The sequence below is a fragment of the Lycorma delicatula genome, chromosome 11 (genome assembly GCF_047948215.1).
Source record: "Lycorma delicatula isolate Av1 chromosome 11, ASM4794821v1, whole genome shotgun sequence".
Lineage (NCBI taxonomy): Eukaryota > Metazoa > Arthropoda > Insecta > Hemiptera > Fulgoridae > Lycorma > Lycorma delicatula.
This window is the reverse complement of record NC_134465.1, coordinates 50,066,920-50,085,729: the sequence shown is the minus strand read 5'-3', so window position 1 is coordinate 50,085,729 and position 18,810 is coordinate 50,066,920. Positions and strand designations below refer to the sequence as shown.

The 18,810-nt window shown below is 29.9% G+C and overlaps 1 protein-coding gene across 1 annotated transcript; it reads left to right on the top strand.

Annotated features, from left to right (window-relative positions):
• Window positions 1-167: 167 nt before the first annotated feature.
• Window positions 168-18,534, top strand: LOC142332197 (uncharacterized). Its single transcript, XM_075378481.1, has 6 exons — window positions 168-280; window positions 992-1,100; window positions 10,446-10,590; window positions 12,093-12,156; window positions 14,603-14,769; window positions 18,315-18,534. Exons 1-6 carry the CDS (start codon window positions 194-196, stop codon window positions 18,457-18,459), a joined length of 717 nt encoding a protein of 238 aa, XP_075234596.1. The 5' UTR covers window positions 168-193; the 3' UTR covers window positions 18,460-18,534.
• Window positions 18,535-18,810: the final 276 nt, after the last annotated feature.

Sequence of the window (18,810 nt, the reverse complement as noted above, 5' to 3'; positions counted from 1 at the left end):
AAAATTCAGAAAACTTCTTTTATATTTTTAATTCATAACCTTTTAACAAAGCAATGCACAATTCACAGTTCAAAATTAATCACTCCGTATTCATGTAACTAAACATTTGCCGCCAACTTCTTCCAACAGTTGATTCAACTTTAAACTTGTAGTTCGTCGGTCGGATGGTATCTTGGTACTATTAAATAAAAAAATGGCAACTGATATTAAATCCGGTGAAGATTCTGATCACAATATAGTGAATTATGTGAAAGACATCTCTAGTGCTAGTGCTTCAAAAGTAAGTAGATAAGTTTACAGTAATAATGCTTTGACAGTGCTAGGTTAGGATTCTTCTTGTACAGAGCACTGTGTTTAATTTTAATACCTTTTTTTAAGTGATTGTATCAGAATTCTGTGGCCAATATATATTTACATAAATGTTTTCTTCTGCTATATCGACAGTTGTACATAACATAAATCATAACATTGCAGTTTCAAAATAGGATTAACTTCCAAAAAAGTCGCATTTACCGTTCCATTTTTTATCTTTGGATTAACAGTTGGTGGTGAGCAGATTTAAAAATTTCTTATGGAAGGTGGCAACATACACATAATTGTATTTTGACCAATTCAAAAACAAGGGTGCAACAATTTACATATCACTTAAAATTTGAATATGAATGGAGAAAGATTTATGGGAAATATCAATAATGCAATTGTAATATTATTAATATTCCGGTAGAAATAATATTCAGTAGTATTCTGGACTGGAAATCCAATAAAATAAATCATAAAGAAATCCTTTAAAACTTAATTTGGTTAACAGATGCTTGTGCAATATAAAATAAATGTTAAGATGTAGTTTATAAATTTAAAATATGATATGTAGCTGTTCATTTTTTTGAGTATGAAATAAGATATAAATATGAAGCAGTTCAATAGATATTTTAATTTATCTTTTATAATGAACTTAGCTGGTATTGATTAAAATATGTAAGTCTTTTTACAGCAAAAATATGTTGATGGCATGAAATATGATTATGAAAAAGTGCAGGTGGAGGTAAAAATGAAGATGGATGAATTGAAGAAAATCAGGGAATCAAATGCACATCTTCAGGGTATGTACTTAAATATTTATATTCAAAAATATCTATGATGAAATTTTTTTTATCTTGACTATAAATTTGCTGAAGCAGTAAAGTTAAAGGAAGGAGGTTATTCTTATCATATGGTACATTCTTATTTTATATTGTCTGCATCATCAGTTCATTAATAAAATAATAGTGTATTTGTAAATTACTTCTTTATTTTAAATTTCATTTTAAACTACTAAAAAACCTTTAATATTCAAAAGTAATTGAGTTACACTGTCCGTATTTATTATAAAAATTCAGCCAATTATCCCTTCAGTGCTAATTAATATAAACAAAATACCCCCTTTTGAATTTATTTGCTTGTATCTTAGAAATGGTATGTCTTTATAATTGCTGGATTTATTATTACTGGTTATTTCTAAAACTTCTGTATTTTATTTTTATTATTTGCCTATCTTGTTTGTTTGATGTTTTATTTTTACAGATTTTTTATATCCTCAAGTTTTTAAATATATTATTATAAAATACCTATTTAAGCTTGTCACAAAATTTCTGCCCCATTTTATTTATCAGATTTATCATTCATGGTTATGAATAGATTTAAAATACTTTATATGTTTGCAGGCTTAAATGCTGTATTATACAATTGTTTATTGAATATTTTTTTTAATAAAATTTCTGTTGCTTTATTGAATTTTTGTGTAACTTTTTTTTTGTTTTTATTTATATGGACTGTTGTTAAGAATACCATTTAATCTATTGTTTTGGTTTAAGATACAATTAAGATTTGTTGATTTTGTATTTTTTAAGATATTCTGCAATTTATTTCGATAATTATTAATAATACGTACATATAAAGGTACTCAATCACGTGGTAAAATGATTCAAGAATACTCATAGTACATGTATGAAATTTGAGAAATCTTGAGATATTCCTGCCCATTTATTTGTGTGTGCGGGTATAATCATTTACAACCACGTAGGATCACTTTTGTGAGTCCATTAACCAATGCTCCTTGATGGAACTGTTTGGACCTTGCTGTCCTTCCAGTACTTTTTCATAAGTTCTAATCTTTGTGCCCTTTCTAGTGTTGGAAATATTTGTGAGTTTTTTCTTGCGTGTATGAAGTGAGTGTTTTTGTTCTTGTTTTATCTTACTTGTGGTGTCTTCTAATGTAAGGTTGATTTCCTTCAGATGCTCTTATTTCTCTGTTCCATCTGCATCCTGTCTTGGTGTTATTCAAGTAGAGATCGTACTGTACTAGATGTTTCAGAAGTCTTGAATCGTGCATCCTCATGATATGTCCAAAGAATCTACGTCTCCTTATGATTTATGGTATCAATGATCGGTTCTAACTCTTTGTACACAACTTTGTTCACTACGTGTCTTTCTGGTACTTTTAATTGATGCAGGTTCTTCCAATTCTAATTTTGATTTTCTGGAGTGTCTGTCTTCAATTGTTCGTTCAGGTGGAAGTGTTTCTGGAGCATAAGTGGCTTCTAGTTTTATAACTTTGTTGTAGTGTTCGATTTTTGCATTTATTGATAGGCATTTTTTTTGTAAGTATACCTGGTTAACTTTTGAGCTTTAACTAGTTCTTCTTATATCTAAGAATATTAAATTCTAATATCTGTGATTTAGCTTTGCTGATGTCATTCACTAGCAGTGCCAAGTTGTTAGAGAAACCAAGACAATTTGTTTTGATTTTTCCGCATATTTTTACTTTTGAGGGCTTTTTTTTTTTATTCATTACCTCCTTACCATTTCTAAAGCGCAGTTGATTAATAGCAGTGGTAGCCCATTGCCTTGGCGCAGTCCTGTTTTGATCTCAAATGGTTTTGAGAACTCGCTTCTGAATTTTACTTTTGTGTGTGGAGGTCACTTTTATCATGTTTATTAATTTGGTATGCAGTCTGAGGTGTCAGAATTTTTAGTAATCCCTACTAAAACTCTGTGGATACAGTCGTAAGCTTTCTTAAGATTCACAAATGATATCATCATGTGTTTCTTTTCCTGTTTTAATCCATTATTAGCTTGACACTCACGATTTAGTTTGGACAGCTCCGCCATGGTGTGAAACCTCCCTGGTATTCTCCTAGTTCTTCCTAGAGTTGTGAATCGATTCTGTTGAGGATGATAATGGAAAGAATTTTGTATGTTGTGTCTAGGAGTGAGATTCCCCTGTAATTGTTAGGGTCTGTTTTGTCCTCTTTTTTGTGTAGCAGATGGTTGAGGACTGTCATCCACACTGGTAGTTCTTCTTTCATCCAAATGTTGACAAGCTGTAGGTGAAGGGGAATTTTTGCTGATGTTCTTAAATGTTTCCAGATCTACAAAAGTATGATCTTCTCCCACTACTTTGTAATTCCTCATTTCATCCAGTGCTTGGTAGATTTCTTTTATTGTGTGAGGAGGTGTGGGTATTAAAGTTTAGGAGTTATAACGGTTCTTCACAATTTAGTAGTTTGTTGAAATAATTAGCTAGGATATCTGCATTGTGTTTATTGTTATGAGCCAGTTTACCGTTGGGTTTGGAGTTGATTTCTGAAGGTTTTTGGTAGTCTTTTTTGGCTGTGTTATATTAAGTTCATCTATTGACTTCAGTGCGTCTTTATTGTGTTGTCTTTTTATTCTCCTTAGGGTTCAGGTGGTTTCTTTTCTTCACTGTTTTGTCACATTCGCTGTACTACTATTGATGTTTTTACGGGATATTGGGTCTAATTCTTCTATGATTTTTTTGAGGTTGTTGACTAGATCTTCGAGTTTATCCATGATTATTATTTTTTCGGTTGCTTTCTTTGGGGATTAAGTTTAATTTTGACTACATAGTGGTCTAAGCCTGTCTAGACTTTTATGTTGTAGATCTCTTTGTATGATGTTGTTTATCTATGAAGACATGATGTAGTTGCCATTCTCCAGTTTCAGGTTTTGAGTTTTTGAGGTTTCTTCTTGAAAAATGTGGATTTTGGGATTAGGTTGTGGTTTCTGCGGAGATCGACGAGACTCTCTGGCCATTTTTTTTTTTTGGGCAGGCCATTTTCCAGTATGACGTAACTGTATTTTCTTTCTAGTTGAGCATTGAAGTCTCTGATTAATTATTTAACATGGTTTTTGGGGATGTTATTTATAGTCAGGTCGAGTAGATCCCAGAACTTTTCTGTTTCTTTATGGTCCGTTGGAGAGTTATTTTTATTATTAGTGGGTGCATGGGCATTTATTTATAGTGTAGACTTTTTTTATAAAGTCTAAAGGGTGATTGTTGAGATTCTTGAAGATTGTGACAATTCTTGTATGGCGTATATTATTTTGAGGTTGATTATAAAAAGCCTTTTCTAAACTAAGATAGTCACTCTGCCACATTTTCCATTTACTTCTTAAGTATTTTCAGTGCACAATGTATTAAATTGACGGTATGATAATTATCACATTTACCTTATCTTAACAGTTCTTCATAAAATCTGAGAATATTTCTCCAGCCCTTAAATTTTGCTTACTGTATATAAAGATTATTTTCCCCCTCATCCCTTGGATAATATTGTAATTAAAATGTATCTTCAGTTCTTATTTCTTCAGAGCTCTTAAATTCAAAGATTTAATATAGTCTCTTTTGAAATTACCATTATCTTTACCTCCTCTAGTAGTTATCAAATAATTTTTCTCTTCTACATTGTCTTATTCATACCACCTGTCCTGTTTTGTTTTCTTTTCTGTCTGTAGATAAAGTTTTCCCATTCCTACCTGTTTTACTTTATACAGGGAGATTCAAAGAAACGGGAAATTAAAAAAATTAAATAACGTTAATGAACAATTTTTTAATTTTATTTCATGTAATTGTACAAATGTTGCCATTTCAGGATACATACATTTTAGTTTATTTTTTAATGATGACATCTTGCAGATGACCTCCTCTTCTATGTAAACACTCTCGAAGTCTCTTCGTTAAATTGTTCATGGTTTGACGTTACATCTCAACTGGAATTTCCGCAATTGCTTCTCGGATCTTTGCCTTCAGTTCTTCCGTTGTAGCAGGTCTACTGTGAAACACTTTGCTTTTAAGGTGACCCCTCAAAAAGTAATCACAAACTGAGAGATCAGACGATCTGGGCGGCCATGTAATGTCACCATTTCGTGAAATGACACGTTGTCCAAACAACTGGCGTACAGCTGCCATCGATATTCGTGCAGTATGTGATGTTGCTCTGTCTTGTTGAAACCAGGCTGTGTTAAGAATCTGTGGAAATCTCTTTTGTTGTTCCACAACAAAGGTTTCAAGCACGGCTATGTAATGAGCCGACGTCACTGTAATCGCAAGACCGTTGTCATCCTCAAAAAAATAAGGGCCTATAACACCGTAAGATGACATAGCACATGACACGGTCACTTTCTGGCTGTGCAACGGATGCTGGTGTAGCTGCGTAGGATTTTCTTGTGCCCAGTATCTGAAATTTTGCTTGTTAACAAATCACTGAGGTGGAAATGTGCTTCGTCTGACATCCACAGTTCGTGAACAAACTCTTCATTATATTTATCTTCTGAAGCATTACATTACAGAATTGTGCTTGCACAACTGCATCGTTCGGTTTCAGTTCCTGGACGATCTGCAACTTGTACGGAAGGTATTGCAAGTCCTTCACTAACATTCTTCGAACACTTGAACTATGCAATTGTAAAGATGCTGAGACGACGGATTGACCGATGTGGACTTCGTGTGACAGCATCTTGTAAAGCTTGAACATTATGTGGTTTACGGACAGTTCGCTCACGGCCTGGAGGTTTCTTTTTCATTGCCGAACCGGTTTCCTCAAAATTAGATATCAGTGTTTTAATTGCATGTGCTGATGGAACACGGTCGTGCCGTCCCAGATTAAAATGACGGCAAAATTCTCTACGCGCTCCCTCCACACTGTCATTGTTTTTGTATAACGCTTTGATAGCAAATGCACGTTGCGCACCACCAAGAATCCATGACAACTAAATGGCAGGTTAGATTAGAGAGGCTGGCGCTACTTATCAAGTGGTACCAATCGCCCACGGCTACCAACACAACTTTCAAAATTTTCCGTTTCTTTGAATTAACCAGTAATAATAATATTAATTAAAATTAATCAAATCTTTACACTTACTGTTTTTTTCTGATTGATTACTTTCACAAGTACTTACTAAGATAAAAGAGAAAAAAATCAATAAGTAGAAAATTTTTAGTAAATTAGTGGGTACTTTTGCATTAACTGGCATGTATATAATTTTCTTATTATTATGCATTTTTTTACTTACATCACTTTTGTTATAAACTTGTGTATAATTTGTATATTTAATGTCAATTAGACGAGGTTAGTGAGTGAAGTGCGTTGATTATGTCTAGTTTAGATTATGTTGATTCTATGTACTGACAAATCATATGTATATCAACCAGTTATATGTAGTATAATACATTAACGAGAACAGTATAAGTTAGGACTTATACTGTTCTCGTTAATGTACAATTACCAATTGATTAATGTATTTTGCTGCCACCAATGTAATTTAATAAATATTTTAATAATATATTTATATATAGTATCTAAACCTGCCAGGTTGTGATTAAAATCATCGCAAAATCAGCTGATTTTTGAAGTTTCGAGTTGTAAGATTTGAGTCCTTGTAAGGGCAGCTGATTTTAATATAAGACTGGATATCTGTGTTTCTTGGTGGTTGGGTTTCAATTAAACACATGTCTCAAGAGTGGTTGACCTACATGTTTACTGGTATTTTTACATTTGCAGCTTAAGACCCTACAAGCCAGTAGCAGTAACTGCACTTGCCTATACACACACACACACACACACCCAAATCTGGCAGCAAGCTGGAAAAACTAGTTGAAATATAAATATATACTATCTGCAAAATTTTTGGAATTTTGCTTTGTTTGGTTTTCTATAAACAACGGATTTTTAAAACTTGTATTTGGTTTTTATTGACTTTAATTACATCAATTTTACTAGAATTGTTTTCTTATAAAATTTAGTCTTACAGTTTTATTTGGAACACCTGAAAAGGTGTTTTTTTCAATTCAAATATTTTATGTTTCATAACAGTTTTTTCGAAACTTATCATACAGTTATAGGTTTTTTCATCTATTTTTCTTTATGTAAATACAATAATTTTGCTCAATAGAAATGTTTGTGCATTACTTGACCTTTAGAATAGAAATCTAGTGAAATCTGTTGCTCAAGTTCAAAGGGTTTCAAAACGTCTGTTTCTGTGTACATTTTTTTGTTATTTTGTGAGAGGAATATGTCTATAAAATATAGCAGAAATTTCATAAATACAGAAATTTCCTATTTACTGTACATTTAAGTGTACTTAAGTTTTATTATTTATTTTTTTTGGCATAAGTGGTAAGCACTCTGCAGTGCTGTATTACTTCAGACTCATCTTAATGTACAGTTAATACATTTTAAGAATATTAGTTTTTTTTATAATAAAGAAAAAGCACTGTGATCTTTGTCATGCTTTGTTCCTGCTTAAGTTATCTGATTATTTTCTTTCTGGTGTGTTGTATTAGTTTATTTATAAATAAATTATTTATATCTTAAAATGTATCTAGGTAAATTTATTGATTTAATAATTAAATGAGCCATATGAAAAAATTCCTCCTAACTTGCTGTAATCATTAAAATTTTATTATATTATGGTAGGCTTGGCATTTTTCATACTATAAAAGAACTTATCTATTACTATTATCAGTTATTTCTGAAGAAATAACATAATAAAATTATGAATCATTCTTTATATAACTGGAAATATTTTTTCCTCACCACGTTAAGAAACATGTAAACAACTCATCTGTAAGGGATTAGACTGTAGTCTCAAGAAGAAAGTGTACTGCAGTTATTTAAAATTACAATTAAATTTTCTTTGATTTCTGAGCAGGTATATTTATTCACTTTTTTAAGTGATCTGCATTGCTCAGGGCTTGTGTGTGATGCGTAAAAATATTTGATAAAACTTTATTTGGGTTTTTTCCCCATATTTTAGCAGAATTATAAGTAATTGATTTATAATTTTTATTAGTTTTTTATGTGTTTGTTAGTTTTTTTCATTTATTTGCTCTTAATAGCTATTATTTTTTGTTATATTTTATTATTTTTATTTGTATATATTTGTTTTTTTTTTTTATTACCTCTTTTATTGATTTATCTTTGATTGTTGATATATTTTTTTTCTTTTAATCTGAAGGTTTGTAATTGATCTTGTTGTAAAGTCTTAATTTTAGTTGTTTTTTCTTGAAATTGAGCTATTTAAATATTTCTTCCATTATTTCATTAGTATTTTCATAACATTTTATCTCTACGATTAATTTATTTTGTATATTAACACAGAAGTCTGTACTATTCCACATGTTGGAATAGTAGCACCTTAACTTTCATTTGAAAATCCTGTATGAAGTTTGAATCTCATTCTGGCCTATTTTTCATCTTCTAAAGAATTTTCTTATCATATTCACACATCGAAAATTTTTACATCCTATTTGGTTAATTTTTATAGTGATAATGTGTATGGTAAATTATTAAATGTGCAAAATGTAATATTTACTTATACTACATTTTCATAAATTCATTGGAAACATTAATCCGGAATATTTTGAATTGCTTGTTAAAATGATTGCAATTAGCATATATAAAACAATTATTTGACGGCTTGTGCTCTGTATTTTTTTTTTTTTTTTTTTTAAAGTATACTCCTTATCTCTCTACATTTTGTGTATGAGTTTGTAATCCAGGATTAACAAAATATAAAACATATGGTTCATCATATTGTGTTTAGACTCATTTTTTTTTATGAGGTGGATTTAAAGTGACGCATTTATTTTGTCTAGAACAGTTGCAAGAAATCAGTTTTTAAATGTATGTTTCAAGACAAATGCCACCAAAACATATTGGAGTAATTAATCTTGCATAGTTAAATACATCATTTAAGTGAAAATGAACTTATTTTTGTATGTAGATTTGGGATTTACCTGTCATTTGAGTTCAGTTATCAATCACTCATTTTTGACTTATGGAGCTTTTCTATTATCATTAATAGTTTTTTTTCATAAAATTTTACTGATATATATTTTTCTTTGCTCCCAGCAATAATTAAAACATCATACATTGATCTAAATGAGAATTTTGAAAACAGAGTTGCTTTGCTTAGTAATTTGAACTCTGCAGTTTTTTTTCTTAGAACATACCCAATACTATTCATCTCTAATGTGCAGCTTCTTTTCATGTTCATTTATGCAGAACTATTGATTGCATAAAATCTCCTTTTTGTGTAGAAACTGTAATAGCTATTTCTTTATTGAGAATTAATTAGTCCGTTGTAGAAAATTCATTATTTTTTGACCGTGAATTTAGTAATGATTTTAACTTCTGCCATATCAACTGTATTACATATAATTCAATTATAAAAATTGTGATAGAAAGATACTAGAAAGAAAATTAAAAAGATTGTGGAAGTAAAGACAGAAGGCCCCTTCATGTGCTGGGATTTGCTTTGTATGTTAATGACAGTACTACTAAACAAAACCAATTAAGATGATATCAACTTGTATTTTAACTTTTCTTTTTATAAATCTATATATTTACCAACAAAAATTCCATAAACACACCAAAATTAATTGCAAATTCAGTTTAAACTTGCCGGTTTACATAAGTACTTTTTGAATACGTTGATTCATCATCAGTTATTTAAATATTGTATCAGATAATGCATTATTTTCACAATTAATTAAAGCTGAAACCATGATTAAACTTTATTAAAATTTGTTACATCTAAGCCAGCTATCAAGACAAAGTAAATATTAGATTATTAAGATATAATTTTGAAAATTATGATTGTTTAAACTGCTACATTTATTTTGATAGCTTTCCTACCTATAACCAATTTTAATTCAGTTGAATATCAACTATCAATTTCACCTTAATGAGAAAGGCAATCAGTCACTTGAGATAGTATTTAAATAATTTATAATGAATCAATGGATTCAGATATTATTTGAATCCATTGAATATAATTGTAAATTAGGAAGTTTACATTGTGCATTTAGTGAATTTATGATAGTTTTGTTGGAAGTTATTAATAACAATTGCTCCAAATGATATGCTTAATGTAATTTTATATATATTTGTAACTTTTTACAAAGGGATGTCTTAATACAAAGAAATAAAAATTACCAATGGCTAAAAAACTGGCAGTCTTTTACCAATATCAATAATTTTGTCTTGTTATGTTGTACCACCTGAAACAGATGGAAAATTAAATTTAATTTCTTGCTCTAATCCGTTTGTTCACTCTTGTTTTATTACAATAATAATAATACTGTTTGTATTTTTTTTTTTCAGATTACCTGAGTAGTCATAAATTTATGATGGATGAATTGCATAAAACAGAACAAGGTGATACTGATGAGATAAATGAAAATCAAGTATTGGCTAAGTCATTACGTGAAGAAATGGCAAAATTACGTGCAGTTAAGAATGAGGATTTGTAAGTGTTATTATTATTTTTAATAAGTAAGCTAATTATAAAAATAATTTATGTATTGGTTATTATGGTGATATTTTTCATATTGTGTATGTGCACACATGCTTGTTATTGTAACTTAAACCTCTGAGTGACGTTTAAAATGGTTTTAAAAACATTTTAGATATTCTGGTATAAATGTGATTTATAATGTAAAAAAATTGATGTTAGCAGTCTTTTTCATGCATTTTCAGTTTCATTGTTATTACCTCTCTGTGTGAAACATTTGCCATGTTATTCTTTTTATTATCTGCATTTGGTGTAGACTAGTTAAAGCATGGATTTCTCAAACCATGTGATGCTCCAATTTGTCTCTTGGATGTGTAAAGATGTTCTTCAAATGCTTGACGAAGTACATTTAAAGTCTTTAGTCGGTTAATAAAATTCATGTTAAATTTTATGCAACCAATCTGACTACATATTAGTACTAACATGAGATTATAAAATGGTATATGTTCATGGTATAACTTCACTTAATGGTATGTGTTCAGTTGTCATACTGACAGGTTTGGGAATAATGAGCTTCAGCAGTTTTATGGCTTTAAACTAAAGTCCAGGAAATTTCTAATACATCTCATATGTAATACGGTCTATCCATTAACTTATCCTGATTACAATGTGTTGTTAATTTTTATTAACGCAGGTAGTTTAATACAATTTTTACAAAAATATATCTTAAAATTTTTCAATCCTTAACTTTAATGAACCTTGATGTTCAGGCTCCTAGTGGCATGGAGAGTATTGAGATGAAATCTCCATACATTTTTCAGCATTTGTGGTGTTTATCTATGATGATCCATACTACAATGTGTCCAGATCTTCAACATTGTTGTGTAAACAACGACTTTAACGTAATTTCAGGAAAAAATCCATTGAGGTTTTTTCCAGTGAACTGAAAGGCCAGGGAACACAATCTCTGCCAGTCCAGTGATCTTGATATGTTGTAGTCAGTGTGAACGATATCAGACCAGTTAGCAGTTGTTCCATCTTAGTGGAAGATGACATTTGTAAGCCTCTTACATTTGGGGAAATGCATAATTGATGATCTACAACTGCTTTTATCTTTGTCCGCAAAGAAATTATTTGAAATTTTTTTTTATTCATGATCAAGTAAGTTTCACAACTGAAGGATTTTAAATATTTTGCTTTAAACATTTTCTGAACGGTAACAGGTGACTGCTTCAGCTAACGAAACAACACGTTGGGCTTTCTGTTGCTTAAAAGTCATCTTGAATAATCAAGCAATAAAGTGATATTTGAAATAAAACCAGTAAACATAATTTACTTTTGTAATTAATAGACAACAAGAAAATAATTAAATAATTTCTATTTATGACTGAAGAATAATAAATTTTAATCACAGTAATTTTTTATGGACACAAATATTTGTTACTGTCAATTTATATAATCTGTTTATTAATTTTAATTACTGTTATTAACATCCATATAATTTATATTTGTTTCAGACTTTCATATGAAGAAAGAGTTGCTAGTATTACTAGTAATTTTATTAATGGATCAGATTCATTTGTAAGTATTAAAAAAGTTTTTTTTTTGTTTACTCATTGGATAACATTTAATTTTATTTCCCCTGATTTATGATTCATACTACTGAATAATTAAACAAGTCTTGTGTTTTATAAACTCTAAATTAGCTTAGTAGGTAGTTGAGTTGTGATCACCTTTTTGCTAGCTTCTGATAATTTATCTTGGGTTTGATTGTTTTGCAAATTCTTAGACATTTTACATTACATTGTAAGAAGCTTGGGAAGGCTGCCTCTAAGGAAATCTTTACATGGCCAATTTTGTGGAACATGTTATCAGTTTTGATTATATATGGTTTTTTAAGATGTTTACTGTGAACAGTCAATGTGAAAATGAGCCTGGCAGAAGAGTGATGTACAGCTAGCTGTTAATCAGATTAAAGATTTTTGCTGTAATTTTTTAGTACTATACAGTTGCCATGAATGTACAAACAGTTGTGTTTGAAGTATATTATTAAATTCATGACATTTGGTGGCGCTACAATATTTGATAACCTACCACATTACTGTACCTCATATTATTATTGATTGTGAATGTTATGTATCATTGTGTAGAGATTTAAAGTAGTCATACAAAATTGATACTGCTGTATTTTAAGAGACGGTGGCCAATTATTAAAGGCCCTTTTGAAAGTTTGTAACAAAGTAAATTTAAGTGAATTATCTTCATTTGTCGTAATATTTTCTGTTATTATGATATTAATTCTACAGTTTTGCTTGCTGGTTTCATTATGGTTAAAACTGGCAGCTTTTTTTTATTTTAAGGAAGATGTTTGGTTAGAGTGAAAAAAATTACATTCAGTATGAATTTTATCCATTCACCTCTAATATATCACATTCTGTGGTTATGTATTTTCTAATGTCTTTACCAGTGCATTAATGTTAGTTTAGGCTGAGGGTTCAGGATCATCTTTGCTGCATTTTTTCTACAGTAATATCCTCATTGCTCAAATCACTGTAAGATACTTCATTGATGTTTTCTTTTCTCGATTTATCTTCTTCAAATACCAAAATAACTTTTGGAATGTTTTCTTTAATTTTTTTTTGTTTTAAAAACAAAAAAATTGAATGTAAAATAAGAATAAATGTGTATGTTATGTATATAAAATACATAAAACTTAAGTAAATTAATGCAAAACGTTATATACCAGGTGATTCTAAAATCAGTTCACAAATTTAAAAGCATATAAAAATATATTTAGATAACTTACATAGAGGTTGAGGTCTCATTTCATAGCAAAACACAAAGTTTTGACACGCACAGTTCATTAGTACTGAATTTGGTCATCAGTATTGTTAAAATTAGATATATTTACTGGTGCAGAATGTGTGCTCGCTGTGTGTTTTGGTTTCATAATTTGCAGTCAGCAACTGCAGTTGCAAATTCAACTTACTCTGCACCAAACCTTCATTGAGCCAGGTTGTTCTGTTAAACATACAAAATAATTAGGATGCCCATGCATCCCTGATGCTGCTGTGGAACAACTCAGGTAAGACTTTGCATGTAGTCCGAAGAAATCAACTCTACATGCATGACATGAAACTGGCATTCCACAAATGACTGTTTGCGCGTGTTACATAAGTGGTTGGACTCAGTCATATAAACTAACTATGGTTCAACATGTTACAGATGACGAAGTTGTTTTTTGTGTAGAAAGATGGATAAAATTGCAGATGATACAGTTTTTTACAGACAGTGTAATTTTTAGTGATGAGTCAATGTTTCACATCAATATAGTTGATCGACTGAAGCAGAACTTAGATCTCTGCTTATTAAGCAATGGATCATACACATTCGTCATTTTCATCAGGTACATCTATTTATCTATCTATTTATTTTCGTGGATCAGTCTACCCTTGTGTTCAGCAACCTTAACCTTACTTCCTGTCACTTTTTCTGTTCAGCCTCTGGAACCACCATGAGTTATTAACCTTAACTACCACGTCTTATCTGGTGCATTTCAAAAAACTTCTTTGGAAGCGGATCATAGACCGGTTGTAATCTCAGTCTGTACTTGTGATTTGCCTCGGACTCAAACATTTAGATGGGAGGTTCAGAAAGTGGATCGGGTACAAAGATTCCTTTGGCAAGTATGACAAGAACAGTAGGGGAATCGACAAACTTGCAAAGTGTACACACCAGATAATTAATAGAGCGAATGAATTCTACCCTTTAACATTGGGAAAGCCAAGGCAAGGTTGTTTGTTGAATGATTTATGATTTCTTTGTTTTTATACATTTAATATTTTTATATTAAGACAGATAAAAAAGACAAACTATATTTATATATTTTTTATTGAAATAAAGATCAGTATGTAACTGAAGCTAAATTAGAACTTGAATATCAATAATATTTTGAATTATAATTTGCATTATTGGTTTTGGATGTCGAAACCAGTGGGATTATAGTTTTGTAATATTTTAATTTCAGAGTCAGAATGTGCTGTCCGATAGAATGCAAAGATTAGTAGAAATTCAGGAAGAAGTTAAAAGAGAACTCCTTAGTATAAAGAGTGATCTTGAAGCCACACGCAAGAAGTTTAATCTTGAAAAAGATACACTAGTTACAGAACCATTAACAGAGCAAGATATTTTGAGGTAAGAAATATTTTTAAGAATTATTTAGTGTTATTGAAATTTTAGTTATATATTAATTATAATTTAAATCCATTAGTGTTTTTTAATCATAAAGGAAAGTTTTCTGAGAAATAATAAGATGCATGTCATTTTTATAAACCTTCTAAAATTTTATGACAAAAAAACTTAGCTGTTACAATGAAAATCTTTTAAGACAATTAAAATTTGAGTTCAGTTATAAAGATAAATGGGAAGCAAAAGAGATGTTGGAGTTGAAAGGAATAAGGCAGGGCTGAAAATCATCATCATCATCATGATTATTTAATATGTAGATAGAAAAAGCCATAAACAAATTAAGTGTATTGTAGTGCAAATTAAGCGTATTTATAATCCATTCATTATATATGGATTAATAAAAATAACTATTCACAAAATGATTAAACTATTGTTGCTAACAACTGACTGTTGATTGAAATAACTCAACTGTGCAAGTGCCATCATTTTACTTCATGTGTGTAGGCAGCAAATTCAAAACTAACCTTATGTTAAAAAAACCCTTCTTAGTTTAGCCAGACTCTCATTGGAAGCATTTTTATGCAACTTTTTATATCAATTAAATTTACATTATTACATCACTTCTTTTAGGAAGCCTAAATTTGTTAAAAGGGGTTGATAAAAATCTCATTGTTTACAACCCCTTTTAACAAAATTTAAGCTTCCTAAAAGAAATTATGTAATAATGTTAAATTTAATTGATATAAAAAGTAGAAAAACACTTTCATCCATTTCCTGACATTTTAATTTGGTCTTCCAATTAGTATTTGTTTTGTTACTCAACAATTTTTTTTTCAAACTCCATAATACTATTTTCTTATTTCAGTTTTTCTATAATATTACTATTTATTTTGCTCCACTTATTCATGTCAGCTGCTGAAACGAGAACACAAATTATTTAAATTAAAATTAATGGAATTGAAGTATAGCTGAAGATTTATGTACCTCTTTACTAATCACAACCTGGACAAAAGTCCTTTGCTGCTGTATCATTCTTTTATCGAGTGGGTAATTATTTATTTAATAGCGGTTATATTTATTGGTTTATTTTTTATGAACAAAATTATTTGACTGGGGCTGACTTGGGGAGTCTAGCCATGAGCTTCATTCTCTTTGCATGATTTCCCCTTCAGTCCATCTATTAAAATTAACTGGCTAAGGGCTAGATAGTCTGTATTGTTCATCATGAAGCAAAAGAGCATGTATTTGTTGTTTTACAAACCACTTTATAGAGGAAATTTAGTTTTGTATCATTTGTTTGTACCGTGTTCATTTCTGCAGTATTCGTGATGGTTTCAGTAAGTAGGAATTATAGTAAAGTAAAGTGATACTAGTTTTTGCAATAGTGCAACTTCAATATCATATGATTCTGTAAATAAGTTGTACAGAAAGTTAGTGTTTATGTATATTTAAGAAAAGTTTTTCCTGTCAGAGGACTTTTTTTGTCAAACTTTGTATTTTAATAACATTGTTGAAGTATCTGCATAATTTTAATGACACTATTAAAAAAATCTGATGTGGACACCAAATGACTTCTTGTAAGCTTAAAGGTACACATTTTTAAAAAAATGAAAATTACATAAAATTTATATTTTTTTTTATTGTTATTATTGAATTATTACTTATCATAAAACTTATTTTACAGTCTGATTTGAACCGAGTGCCCCTTCCTCTTGTAAGGTCCAAATACTTCATTTATTAAAATTTTATTTGGCTATAACTCTGGAAGCAATGAAAATAAGTACCACTTATGATATATTGTTGAAAAGCTTTTAATGGGGGCTTATTACTGCAGTTAAAGAAAAAGCCCAAAATCTGAATTTTTTTGTATTTGGGTTTTTTTTTGGACACTTTTGATTCAGACGATTGCAATCAAAATGGAAGGGGCAGAACTAGATGTTACAACAGTCCTAAATCCAAAATTTGCAACATAACATACAGACATCACGCCAAAACTAGTCAAAATGGATTCAGGGATGGTCAAAATGGATATTCCATTGAAATCTTGAAACCAAAATTTTTCTCACAATACACCTTTTAGTTCATACAAGGAAGTAAATTGGCTGTGAAGGTATGAAGAATTTCTATTATAACTATTGGGAATCTGTGAGAAGTACATTAGCATGAACTTTATCACATGTAAGACCGGCTATTCTCTCGTTTTAGAGAATTAAGATTCCTTTTTTTTTTTTTTTTTTTAAAGAAAATTCTTTTCTTCATAGCCTCTTCCTATTCCATTTTTAATTGAAATTATGTATACATTTTGTAACAGTGTTAAAACATATAATTTTTTGAAGTGGCGAATATATCAAGATATATACTATTAGGAAAATAAAAAAAAAACCCCATAAATTAAGGATTAATGTAAAAAAACATGATTTAATATGATGTAGAACTTAATTTTGTTTCTTCAAGTGGTTTGTAAGATATATGATGTCTGTTCAGAAAATAGCCGAAAGTTTTTAATTATGTGCTGCCGGATATATCTAATGACATGCAGTTGGCTGCATTGTGTTCCGCATAACCTCCTCTGTAACCATATGTTTTTCGATTGTTGATGTATCATTTAGTTTTCATGTTATTATTATTTGAGTGCAAGATGTTAAGTGTTTGTAGCGATTGTTTGATGATTGAACTTTTGCCTCAGTGTCGTAGCCGTAAACCCAGTTTTCATCTCCCGATATGATCGTTTACATGAATGTTTCATCATTATCGGCTTGTTCAAAAAGTTGCAGACAAACGTCCACTTGATGTTCTTTCTGCTGTTTGGTCATCAAACTAGAAACAAACTTTGCTGCAACTTGATGCATGTTCAATTTTTCACTCGAAATGTCATGGCATGATCCAATTGAGATGCTAACTCTTATGCAAGTTCTCTGACAGTCAATCGTTGATTTTCTGAATGCGGGTGTCATCAGTTGAAGTCAAAGGCCTTCCTGGAGAAGGTTCATCTTCAATTGACTGACAACCATTTGTTAAATCGTGAAAACCTTTCATAACGTTGGATATGACCCAGACCGTTTTCTGTGTAAGATTGCTTCAAAAGTTGAAAGGTTTCTGTAAAAGTTTTCCCCAGTTTCACGCAAAATTTTACATTGTATCGTTGCTCCTGAGAATCGCACATTACAAAAATCACTACTAACACTTTAACTAATCAAGACTTACGCTTTAACTAATCAATGCTTGAGAACTAATCAAGATATCAACAATCCAAGAACATTTGATTACAGAGGAGGTTATATGGAACATAATGCTGTCAACCATATGTCAGTAAATATCTCAGTTGGCACGTAATTAAAAATGGTTAGGTATTTTCTGAACAGACATAATTCTTTCAAGATTTGTTTTATTACGGACGCTACACATCGAGTCGTGTCAGATCTAGTATGTATTTCATCTTATCATTTGTCAGTTACTCTTGAACTGTTAATTTATCTGTAGACTATAACGTATGGAAAAATTAATAATTTAATTTTTTGTTTTTATTTTATCTTCTTTAATTTTTATGTTAGGATATCGACTGAAAAAGAAAACAGATTATTAGCTTCTGATACAGAAAACCTTGATAACCAATTAAAAACACTCGGAAAAATGTCTGCAGGCCTAAAACAAGAACTTCATTCATTGAAACTACAACATCAGTCAATCGATAACTAAATGTTATTGTAATCAATTTAAAAGTCAGGTGGCAATCATTTATTTTATTTTTATATGTATAATTTTACATTAAAGAGTTCCTATTTTACTAAATTATTAATTTAATACAATTTAATCATATACAAAGAAAAAGTTCCTATTTAAGAAGTGTAGAGATAGTTATTTTCTTTTTACATGTTTTTTTTTTTTTTACATTATATTGATATTATACATAAATAAATACATATTAATATTGTTTATTACATATATAATAAAGATATATTTATTAGGTAATATATTAACAGAGCGTCTATTGGTTAACTGGTTTTGATTTTCTAACAAAAAATAATTACCAATAAGTAAATGTATTCT

Bases quoted from the DNA above. Each gene is read 5' to 3' on its own strand.
- LOC142332197 (XM_075378481.1), top strand. From the start codon at position 194: ATGGCAACTGATATTAAATCCGGTGAAGATTCTGATCACAATATAGTG. The intron at 1,101-10,445 runs GTATGTACTTAA...TTTTTTTTTCAG, and splicing joins ATCAAATGCACATCTTCAGG to ATTACCTGAGTAGTCATAAA. The intron at 14,770-18,314 runs GTAAGAAATATT...TTTTTATGTTAG, and splicing joins ACAGAGCAAGATATTTTGAG to GATATCGACTGAAAAAGAAA.